The 12,376-nt window shown below is 41.0% G+C and overlaps 1 protein-coding gene across 1 annotated transcript in view; it reads left to right on the top strand.

Moving 5' to 3' along the window:
* Positions 1-252: 252 nt before the first annotated feature.
* Positions 253-12,376, top strand: part of MUC4 (mucin 4, cell surface associated) — a 42,127-nt gene continuing 30,003 nt past the window's right edge. Inside the window, exon 1 of the mRNA XM_055570092.1 lies at positions 253-338. Coding sequence (XP_055426067.1) covers positions 253-338 — 86 coding nt within the window. The remainder of the gene's footprint in view (positions 339-12,376) is intronic.

The following is a 12,376-nucleotide window of genomic DNA, read 5'->3' as shown; positions in this document are numbered from 1 at the left end:
AGGCCCAGCCTCCTGGAGCTAAGATCTAGTGTGCAGAGAGTTACAAAATAATTACAGAAAAATTCCTCAAATGTGGTATTATGTTGAACAAGTATTATGATGAGAGCAAAGTAGGGAAACTTCATTTAGATTAATAAGTCCATGAAGGCCTCTCTGAGGAAGTGCTGTGCGTATGAGCTGAGACCCAAGTCTAAGTAATAAAATGAGGTGGAAATTGTGGGAGGGGAGAGGGGAGGAGGAGGGAAAGGGAGCATGAGCCAGGCAGGGGAAGACGTGCAGAGTAAGGAGAGACCTTGGCCCTTAGGAGTACTTGAAAGAGGTAGGCAGATCCGGAAGAGGTAAGACCTTGTAAGCAGTGAAATGGAGTGTGGATTTTAAGGAACTAAGATGGGCAGACATGGGATTCCCAGGTGGTGCTAGTGGGAAAGATCCTGCCTGCCAATGCAGGAGACATAAGAGATTCGGGTTCGATTCCTGTGTTGGGAAGATACCCTGGGGGAGGGCATGGCAACCCACTCCAGTATTCTTGCCTGCAGAATCCCACGGACAGTGGAGCCCGGCAGGCTACAGTTCATAGGGTTGCAAAGAGTTGGACATGACTGAGGTGACTTAGCACTTAGCACAAGATGGGCAGACAGTACAGGGTTACAGGTAAAGCAGTGATATGATCAGGTTTGAACTTTGGAATGGCTGCTCTGGATTCCTGGAGGGAAATGGATTGGAAGAGGGCAAGGGTGAATTGGAAACCAGTTAGGAACTGGCTGTAGGAGTCCCAGCAGAAAGTGCTATGGCTTGGCCTGCTGGTAGCAGCAAAGATCTGGGAAGGGAGTGGGTAATTATAAAATCATCAGCAAGCTGAACTTCTGCCCTAATAAGGACACGGTCACAAGGACTGCTGCCTTTGCCAGGCTCTCAGGGCTTCCCAGGTGGCACCAGTGGTAAAGAACCCTCCTGCCATTGCAGGAGATGCAAGAGATTGGGTTTGATCCCTGGGTCAGAAAGACTTTCTGGAGGAGGGCATGGCAACCCATCCCAGTATGCTTGCCTAGAAAATCCCATGGACAGAGGAGCCCCATGGGCTATAGTCCATGGGGTTTAAAAGAGTCAGACATGACTGAAGCGACTGAGCATGCATGCGGGACTTTGTAGAGACCAAGACAGCAGGCAGTGCAGAGTGCCTTTTATTGAGTTTAGATACTGGGCTAACTATTTTACATACAGTACCCCTTGGTATTACTAGCATCTACCCTCATCCCACTTTTAAAGATAAGGACCTCAAGACTCAGAGAGGTCAAGTAACTTGCCCAAGTCACATTGTGAATGTTGGTCAGTTTGACTCTGAAACTGACACTTAAAAAAAAAATTTGAAGTATAGGTGATCTGCAATGTTGTGTTAGTTTCTGGTATACAAAAAAGTGATTCCGTTATATAAAGAATATACATACATATATATGTATATTTATATTCATGCTCTTTTTTATTATGGTTAATTGAAAGATCATTGACCATAATTTCCTGTGCTATTCAGTAGGATCTAGTTGTTTATCTATTTTGTATGTAGTAGTGTGTATCTGTTCGTCCAGTTAAAGCTATGGTTTTTCCATTGGTCATGTATGGATGTGACAGTTGGACTGTAAAAAAGCTGAGCACCGAAGAGTTGATGCTTTTGAACTGTGGCGTTGGAGAAGACTCTTGAGAGTCCCTTGAACTACAAGGAGATCCAACCTGTCCATCCTAAAGGAGATCAGTCCTGGGTGTTCATTGGAAGGACTGATGTTGAAGCTGAAACTCCAATACTTTGGCCACCTGATGCAAAGAACTGACTCACTTGAAAAGACCCTGATGCTGGGAAAGATTGAAGGTGGGAGGAAAAGGGGACAACAGAGGATGAGATGATTGGATGGCATCACCAACTCAATGGACATGAGTTTGAGTAAACTCCAGGAGTTGGTGATGGAGGGAGGCCTGACATGATGGAGTCCATGAGGTCTCAAAGAGTTGGACATGACTGAGCAACTGAACTGAACTGAACTGAGGGTGTATCTGTTAGGCTTCTCTCAGTCTTTGCAGTCAGTAAAGAATCTGCCTACAATGCAGTAATTTGCCTGCAATGCAAGAGAACCAGGTTCGATTCCTGGGTCCAGAAGATCCCCTGGAGAAGGAAATGGCAACCCACTCCAGTATTCTTGCCTGAAAAATCTCATGGACAGAAGAGCCTCAGGGGCTACAGTCCATGGGGTCACAAGAGTCGGACACAACTTAGCCACTAAACCACCACCAGTGTATATCTGTTCATCCTGGATTCCTAATTTATCCCTCCCCTCTTCCCCTTTGGAGACCATAAGTTTGTTTCCTATGTCTGTGAATCTGTGGAACCCACACTCTTAAGTACTCTGTGGCCTTGTCTCCATTGAATTGTCCCTGTCAGCCTCAGAAAGGACCTTGTTAGGGGGCATCAGAGGTACCGTGTTTGTCTGGAATCACAGCTAAAACAACCAATCAAACACTGAATCATAATAGCTACTACTATATCATTTTCCCACTTCATTCTCTATTCCTTCAAGTCAAAGACCAGCTGACCTGTGTTCTGAGGGAACCAGGACAATGGAAAAATCACTGATGTTGTTACAGATTTCTTAAGCCTTTCTTCCCTTTCCTCATCAGTAAATGGAGCCACCTTCTTAGAGCTGACTGAAAAAAAATTATGTCAATAACATCAAATAAAATCATTTAGAATTCATCTTTATAGCTGGCTTCAAAGCAAGAACTTTGTCTCTCCTTTCCAACTATACTCACTGAAGTCATATCCCAAACAATGCCTATTGACCACCATTTCTTCACCTTGGATATCACCACAAGTTATTTAATCTAATGTCTCCCAGCATCTGGTGTGGCAATACCAAGGTTACCCTGATGATAATCCCAGAAGCTCTGGAACCAAGTCAAAAATTGTCACAATCCAGCTTTGACCATCAGCTTACCAGCACCACTCCAGCTTTCCTTTTCCCCAATGCCCCCATCTCCAGCTGCCACCATCTTGGTCTTGGAGCTCATCTCTCCCTGACCCCCACTAAGGCAGGCACAGCTTCCTAGCCTACGGAAGCCTCAGGAGTCTGGCTACCTTTTGCCACAGCCGTGTTCACACTTCCCAGACTGTGGCCGTTGTATTGTTCTCCTCCTGGCTCCTGGACCACTGTGACAGCCACAGGAGAAATAGGTGCCGTTTAACCCTCTCTCCAACCTCAGCTGAAGGAACCAACCAGGGGATGAGGATACCTTGAGTTCATCCATTCAACAGAAGTCTGTGAAGTAATTCCTGTATGCCAGCCATCATTCCAGGCACTGGCTCTATCATGAGATCAGTCATCCTAAGGGCATTTGGAATTAGCATCTTTCCTCATTTTGAATTCTAGGAACAATGGAGGAAAAATACCCAGCAGACACAATAGTGGCCACAGTTTCTGTTTCCTCTAAGATAACAGCAAGAACACGAACCACAGCCACCAGTTCCATGGCCAGTTCCTAGAGCAGGGACTCCAGTGGCCTTCACATCCTTCATCTAACACCAACCCATCACCTCTGAGGGACAGCTTTGGAAAGTCTTCAGCTATCAAATCCTGACCACAGAGGGGCAGAAGCCTGAAATCACCCCCAACAAAGAAAGCTCTCAGAAATTTCAGCCTTTAGTTGCCAAGAATGTTTGAGAGGACCACATCCTCATCCTTGACCTGGGAAGTGCAGACCCAGCTCTCTGTGAGCAACAAGTGATACATCCTTGTTCCTCCTCTGTGAGAGGGACTGCGGCTGTGTCCGCATGAGCACAGGGGCCATGCCCATTCTGAGACTGGCACACGCACAGATGGCCCGGGCTCCCTGCACAGGACAGCAAGGCGAATGGTTCTGTCTCTTTCCTCCAGCTTCTACACACCTTTCAGGGCACTGCTGCCCATCGGTGAGTCAATTTTCTCTTCAGGGTGAATCTTGCCATTGGGTGATTTCCTTGGCTCTCCACTGCCCTAGGCACAGCTGGCGAAGATCCCCACAAATCAGGAAACAAGAGCAGAAAACTGAAACTTTGTGGGTGACACGCTGGAGCAGGAGACTCTAATCAACTCACCTCATAGTTAGCAAGTTCTCTAAAGGTTCAAAAGGACACAGCCCTGTTTGACAAGATTTTTCTCAAAGGAAGAAGATATTGGGCTGTTCTCGCTCATCCACTGCCAACGGGACTATACTTTGGCATGACTTCTCTGCAAAGAAATTTGGCAGTATGTATTAATGACATGGGGCTTCCATGGTGGCTCAGATGGTAAAGAATCTGCCTGCAACGCAGGAGACCCCAGGTTCAATTCCTGAGTCTGGAAGATCCCCTGGAGAAGGAAATGATTACCCACTCCAGTATTCATGCCTGGAGAATTCCACGGACAGAGGAGCCTGGCAGGGTTGACACGATTGAGTGACTAACTCTTTCAGCTTTCATTAATGACATGAAGACTTTTATAAGCATTAACCAGTCATTCTACTTACAGAAATTTATGTTGAGGAAATGAGCTGAACAAAGAAAACAAAACAAAATATCATTCAGAAAGATAGTCATCAAAACTTTGTTTATAATAGCAATATACTGGAAACAGGCTAAGTGTCCAACAATAAGTTAATATGGGAATATTATTTGATGTAAAAATGATGTCCAGTGTTCCACAAGGGACACAGACTCTCTCTCTCTCTTCCCTCCCCCTCCACTCCCAACACACTAGTAACACATGGAAAGAACATAAAGTAAGGTTTATTAAGGAAAAACTTACAAGCAAAGGGTACGTGATCTTTGAGCTCCCATTATTTCACAGAGAGGTTGTTATTGCAGGACACAATGGAGGAAGTGCTCTAGGAGAGAGACCTGCCCCGGTGTTACTGCTGTTTGTAGGGAGATGGGAATGGTAATAATGCAGGTATTCAGGTTGATGGAGTGGCTTTGTTAGTAAAGGGAAGCCTCCAGAGCCTAGTCAGTGGTGTTTACCTATGACATCCAAGATCTTGCTGTTGACCTTAGCTGGCCCAATCCCCCTGAGCCAGCTTTTCCAGGCCTACAAACAGAGGAAGACAAAGAACTGCCATCCAAGATAGAAAAGGTCTGTCGTTCTTCAGGGTATCTGCACAAAGAATAAAAGCATGAAGAAATGCTTATTATATCAGATAAAATTTTTTAAAGAATGCAAAGTTATATATACTAGGTAACTATGTATTTTTTAAAGCATAAGAATAATTATAGAAGGACACATAACAATGTGATTGTCCAAAGATTATGGGGTTTGGTCTTTCAAAGATTTGTATTTTATAATTTTTATATAATGAGTATGTCTTCTTTAATATATTTCAATATCATTTAACTTTGTTCATAAAGATTAGCCACATCATTTGTTAGATTTATTCTTCGGTACTTTATATTTGTCACTAAAAAAACACTACCACCAAAAAACTCTTTTTTTTTTTGCTGATGTATAGGACTTACTTACTGGATCATATGGTAATTTTATTTTTATTATTTTTAAGGAACTACCATACTGTTCCTGCCATACTGACTATATCATTTTATGTTCCCACCAACAGAGAACAAGGATTCCAATCATCCCACATCTTCATCTGCAAACAGGGATACTTTTACTTATTTCTCATTCCAATTTGGATGACTTTTATTTTATTTTATTTTTCTTGTGTAATTGATTTGGCTAGAACTCCCAGTACTTATCTTGGACAAGTTACTTATTGAGTCTCAGTCTCTAATTTGTAAAAGGAGGGCACTTAACTACATCTGTAACATAGCCTGTTTCTTTATAATTTTTTCCCTTTCTAGAAGATACTTTTAATAGAACAAGTTTTCTATATGATAATCTTTTACTTACACAAAAGTAGATACTGGCTAGAATTTTATTCTATTAACTGTTGGATTCTTCTCAATATTTATTAAATTTTGTATTGCTTGACCTTTGGGCTATAATTTTTTGTATTATACAGCTTCCTTGCTGGTTCAAATGGTAAAGAATCCACCTGCAATATAGGAGACCCAGATTCGATCTCAGGGTCAGGAAGATCCCCTGGAGAAGGGAATGGCAATCCGCTCCAGTATTCTTGCCTGAACAATCCCATGAACAGAGGAGTCTGGAGGGCTATAGTCCATGGGGTTGAAAGAATCAGACACGACTGAATGACTAATACTAATATCCAGTACTGTGTTGATTAGAAGTGGCGAAAACAGGCACCCTTGCCTTGTTCTTGATCTTAGAAACACTGCAGTGTTTCACCATTGAGGATGATATTTGCTATGGCATTTTCATATATGATCTTCATTATATTGATATAGTTTCCCTCTACTTCTAGTTTGTTGAGGCTTTTTATCATGAAAGAGTGTCAAATTTTATCAAATGCTTTTTCTGCATCAGTTTAGGTGATCATGTCATTTCCCACCTTCATTTTGTTCATATGATATATCACATTGATCAAGTTTCTTATGTTGAATCAGTATTGCATTTCAGATATAAATCTCATTTGTCATGATGTATAATCCTTTTAATATACTGCTGAATTCAGCTTGCTATCGTTTTGTTGAGAGTTTTTGCATCAATGTTCATAAGGAATATTGTCATAAGGGATATCATTTTCTTTTCCTATAGTGTCTTTGCCTGGGTTTAGTATCAAGGTAATGCTGGGTTAAAAGAATGAGTTAGAAAGTACTCCTTCCTCTTCAATTTATTGGAAAAGTTTGAGAAGGATTGGTGTTAGTTCTTCTTCAAGTGTTTGGTCGAATTCACTAGTGAAGCCATCAGGTCCAGTGCTTTTCTTTGTTGGTTCAATCTCCTTACAAGTTATATGTCTATTTAGATTTTCTATTTGTCCATAATTTAGTCTTGATAGATTCTGTGTTTCTAGGAGACACATTGATCATTTTATCTAGGTTATCCAGTTTGTTGGTATATAATTGTTCATAGTAATCTCCTATAATCCTTCAAATTTCTGTAGAATTGGTAATAATGCCCCCATTCTTATTTCTAGTTTTAGTAATTTGAGTTTTCTTTCTTTTTTTTCCTTTAGTCAGTCTAGGTAAAAGTTTATCAATATTGGATCTTTCCAAAGAACCAACTTTTATTTTAATTAATTCTCTTTATTGTTTTTCTATTCTCTATCTCATTTATGTTTGCTCTGATCTTTATTATATCTTTCCTTCTGCTAGCAGTGTGCTTATTTTATCTTCCAAAAAACCAAGTTTTGACCTTATTAATTCTGTTTTCAACTGTTTTTCTATCACTAAACTCTGTTTTAATTATATTGTTCATTCAGCTTTCTTTTTCTTTTTTTTCTTTCTGGTTTTTCTAGGCCATCTTTTCACTGAGGATTCCAGGTTATGCAGAAGATACTCAATTTATAGAAAACATTTCTTATACATTATCTGGCATTTGCAGGTTTTGTAAAGGCTTATCTCTTCTGTCATTTTGCTGGAAATGGAGCTGCACTACTTTCATCAATGAACAAACAAAAACCGTTACTTAAGAATTTGGGCTGTGCAATCATAAAACTTTTGCTACTGATATTGATTTTAACAGAGGTGATGCAGGGGTTTAATTGCTGCTAAGTTGCTTCAGTTGTGTACGACTCTGTGTGACCCCATAGACAGCAGCCCACCAGGCTTCCCTGTCACTGGGATTCTCCAGGCAAGAACAATGGAGTGGGTTGCCATTTCCTTCTCCAATGCATGAAAAGTGAAAGTGAAGTTGCTCAGTCATGTCCGACTCGTAGCGACCCCATGGACTGCAGCCTACTAGGCTCCTCCATCCATGGGATTTTCCAGGCAAGAGTACTGGAGTGGGGTGCCATTGCTTTCTCTTAATTGCTGAGAATCTATAATAAGTTTGGTAAGTTTGGTATGTAAATAGCTTCTGTCTGGTGACTCAATGCCAGATGACAGAGTATTGCTTTGGTTTATGTTCTTAGGGAAATATAATGTCTGATGATAATTGCAGAGATATGTCTTCCAATCCGAACTAGAGAAACCGAGTTTTGCAAATTTACTGAGGAGAGAGCAAGTATAGAATATGGAGTCCTATAAACAAGTCTACTCATTATTCTGAATAAAGGAAGTCCCCTTTTAAAGTTGAAGCAGATTGCTCAGATAAGTGCCTAATAAATACTTGTGGAACTGAAAAAAAAATAAAATTGAAGCAGAGTCTTTTTGGGTGAAGTAGAAACCCAAGGACTTTCTAACACAGGTCTGCAGCTCAATCTGTGCATTTATCCATACCAGCTTAGAAGCCTGTCACCTGTAATTAGTTACTATTAATAAATAGTAGGTGAGTCACTTTCAACAAATTAGAGCTACAGGGTGAGTCACTTTTTAATTAGAGCTGATACATAGTCACTCTCACTCACTTGAAAGTCAAAGTTTTATTGAAGTATAGTGGGCTTAATGATGTTGTATTAACTTCTGCTGTACAGCAAAGTGCCTCAGCTATACCTATATATCCTTTGCCATTACGGTTATCACAGGATATTGAATATACTTCCATTTACTACACAGTAGGAACTTGTTTATCCATCAAATTGCTTTTTTAAGAAGAGAAAGTGGGGAAGATCCCCTGGAGAAGGGGGTGGCAACCCATTCCAGTATTCTTGCCTGGAGAATCCCATGGACAGAGGAGCCTTTCAGGCTACCACCATGGTGTTGCGAGAGTCAAACACAACTGAGTGACTGAGCACAAACACACATTCACAGTTGACAAAATTACTTTTGAGACCTTGAATGAATGTCAGAGCACTCAGTACCTGGAGGAGTGTTTTGAGAGCACCGAATCCTAACCACTAGACCACCAGGGAGCGTCTAGAGGAGTGTTTTGAATCTGGCTAATCATGAAAAATCCGCCCCCTTCTCGTAAGTATTTTAAAAAACCAGCTATTCAAAAGGGAGAGGAGATATATAGATATCTATGGCTGATTCATGTTGATGTTTGACAGAAAACAACAAAATTCTGTAAAGCAATTATCCTTCAATGAAAAAATTAATTAATTAAAAAAAAACAACAACTGGCTATTTTCCCCTCGGAGAAAAGAGCTCTTTTCAAAGAAAGAGTAGTGTCTTAGCCTTAATGTTCATGTTACTTAAGAGAACATCTCCTGATATATGGGAAAGGTATTTCTGTAAAGAACTAAATACTGCAAATTTACTAAAACTGGATTCATTGTTCTATACAACAAATTGTATTGGAAAAAATTTATTGTCAACCTAAGGGTTGTATCAAAAAGATGTTAGCTCTGTGTTTTTTTAAGGAAATTTTTTTTTTAAGTTAAAGGTAGTTTAGGGGAAAAAATCAGATAATGTACCTGAACTAATGTAAAATATAAAATGAAGTTAGATTGTCATCAATAAACTGCTACTATTATACCTCTCTCTTTAACACTGGGTATAGACTTTTGTTGAGAGCATCTATAAAAAGGGCCATCCAATGACTTTTATGGGCCCTAGGCACTTTTGTCTTCCTGGGCTTCTTCCTCTGATTAAAAAAAAAAAAAATTAAAAGCTATATTTTATGACTGTGTTGGACTAATGCAATCAAAGGTGGATTCATTATTACATATTCATTATTATTACACTGACTTTTTTCTCCCTTCTGATTGAAAAAGAAAATAACAAGAATGTATCCAAAAGTAGCTTAGGCCCGGCTCTGTGCCTCACCTACTTGCCCACCTGCTGGCAATTGTAAGGCAATGGTGCCTTGAGAAACAGCTTGCTGAGGTTGGTCTGTTTTCAGGACCTCCCACATGATTTTACAAATAACCAGAACTCATATTCAGTTCAGTACAGTTCAGTTGCTCAGTCGTGTCCGACTCTTTGCGACCCCATGAGTCGCAGCACGCCAGGCCTCCCTGTCCATCACCAACTCCCGGAGTTCACTCAAACTCATGTCCATCGACTCAGTGATGCCATCCAGCCATCTCATCCTCTGTCGTCCCCTTCTCCTCCTGCCCCCAATTCTTCCCAGCATCAGTCTTTTCCAACGAGTCAACTCTTCGCATGAAGTGGCCAAAGTACTGGGGTTTCAGCTTTAGCATCAGTCCTTCCAAAGAATACCCAGGACTGACCTCCTTTAGAATGGACTGGTTGGATCTCCTTGCAGTCCAAGGGACTCTCAAGAGTCTTCTCCAACGCCACAGTTCAAAAGCATCAATTCTTCAGCGCTCAGCTTTCTTCACAGTCCAACTCTCACATCCATATATGACCACTGGAAAAACCATAGCCTTGATTAGACGGACCTTTGTTGGCAAAGTAATGTCTCTGCTTTTGAATATGCTATCTAGGTTGGTCATAACTTTCCTTCCAAGGAGTAAGCGTCTTTTAATTTCATGGCTGCAGTCACCATCTGCAGTGATTTTGGAGCCCCCAAAAATAAAGTCTGACACTGTTTCCACTGTTTCCCCATCTATTTCCCATGAAGTGATGGGACCATGATCTTTGTTTTCTGAATGTTGAGCTGTAAGCCAACGTTTTCACTCTCCTCTTTCACTTTCATCAAGAGGCTTTTTAGTTCCTCTTCACTTCCTGCCATAAGGGTGGTGTCATCTGCATATCTGAGGTTATTGATATTTCTCCAGGCAATCTTGATTCCAGCTTGTGCTTCTTCCAGCCCAGCGTTTCTCATGATGTACTCTGCATAGAAGTTAAATAAGCGGGGTGACAATATACAGCCTTGACATACTCCTTTTCCTATTTGGAACCAGTCTGTTGTTTCATGTCCAGTTCTAACTGTTGCTTCCTGACTTCATATTACTCCCAGTTAAAAATAAAAATAGGCAAAGTTCTGGATTGTAGGTAGAGGGACCACCCAAAAAGATGACAGTAAAATGAAATAAAAAATATATATCTGAATATAAGAGAGTCCTCCCCCCAAAAAAAAATTATTCCAGAGAAGAGGGAGTCACTTATACACTTGAGTCCTCATAAATTCTCTTGTATTATTAGGTGCACTCCCAAATGGTTTGGGCTTCCCTGGTAGCTCAGTTGGTAAAGAATCCGCCTGCAATGCAGGAGACCCTGATTCGATTCCTGGGTCAGGACGATCCTCTGGAGAAGGGATAGGCTACCCACTCCAGTATTCTTGGGCTTCCCTGGTGGCTTCCCAAATGCTTTATACTGATAAACAAAGTCATGTGAGACAGTACAAGTAATTGACATGTACTGTCAGCAGTACATATATCTAGTCATGTCAGGTATTCAAATACACAAGTTCATATTATTTCCCTTTTCTTGCTTTTTGAAGAAGGTCCTTATGGGTCAGCAAAATACTTAGGTGTTTGAGATGAGATACAAGAGAGAAAGGCTTCCCTGGTGGCTCAATGGCAAAGAATCCTCCTGCCAATGCAGGAGACATGGGTTCGATTCCTGAGTTGGGAAGATATCCAGGAGAAGGAAATGACAACCCACTCCAGTATTCTTGCCTAGGAAAGCCCATGGATGGAGGATCCTGGCAGGCTACTGTCAAAGGGATCCCAAAGAGCTGGACATGACTTAGCAACTAAACAACAACAACGAGAGAGAAAGAAAAGATCTTAAGATTGTCGCTGGGGGTCGGGGTGGAGGCGGGGAGTGAAAACTTTTTAGAGATGGGATTAGGAGACAGGTGGGAAGGAAAACTGAGAGATGAACACTAGGTTAAGGAAAAGAAAAAGAGGCTATGAAAAATACAGAAGGCTACTCATTTCCTTTATCATGTTTGAACAATATTTGTATAAGATATGCAAAATTTTGAAATTTTGTGATTGAATAAACAGTGTGTGTATTTTAATTAAAACACTGTTCTAGGATGGAAGCTCATGTAGCTTGGCTTCCATATAAGCCTTATATGGAGAAAGTAGGAGTGTATTGAGCCAATTTCAATGAGCAAACCCAGAAAATTTATGATAATGGAGAAAATGTTAGCACAAAGACATTCATTGCAGTATTATTTATGACTAGGTGGCACAGTATTGGTAGAAATCTTGTTGTTTGTTGTTTAGTTGCTAAATCATGTCAAACTCTTTATGACCTTGTGGACTGCAGTCCACCAGGCCTCCCTGTCCTTCATTATCTCCCGAAGTTTGCTCAAACTCATATCCATTGAGTCGGCGATGCCATCCAACCATCTCATCCTTTGTTGCCTCCTTCTCCCCTGCCCTCAAACTTCCCCATATCCAAGTCTTTTCTAATGAGTCACCTCTTTTCATCAGGTGACCAAAATTTTGGAGCCCCAGCTTCAGCAATGGTACTTCTAATGAGTATTCAGGATTGATTTCCTTTAGGACTGACTGGTTTGATCTCCTTGCAGTCCAAGGGAGTCTTAAGAGTCTTCTCCAACAC

Source organism: Bubalus kerabau, chromosome 2 (genome assembly GCF_029407905.1).
Source record: "Bubalus kerabau isolate K-KA32 ecotype Philippines breed swamp buffalo chromosome 2, PCC_UOA_SB_1v2, whole genome shotgun sequence".
Lineage (NCBI taxonomy): Eukaryota > Metazoa > Chordata > Mammalia > Artiodactyla > Bovidae > Bubalus > Bubalus kerabau.
The sequence above is the reverse complement of the archived record's forward strand: the minus strand, read 5'-3'. Positions and strand labels throughout refer to the sequence as shown.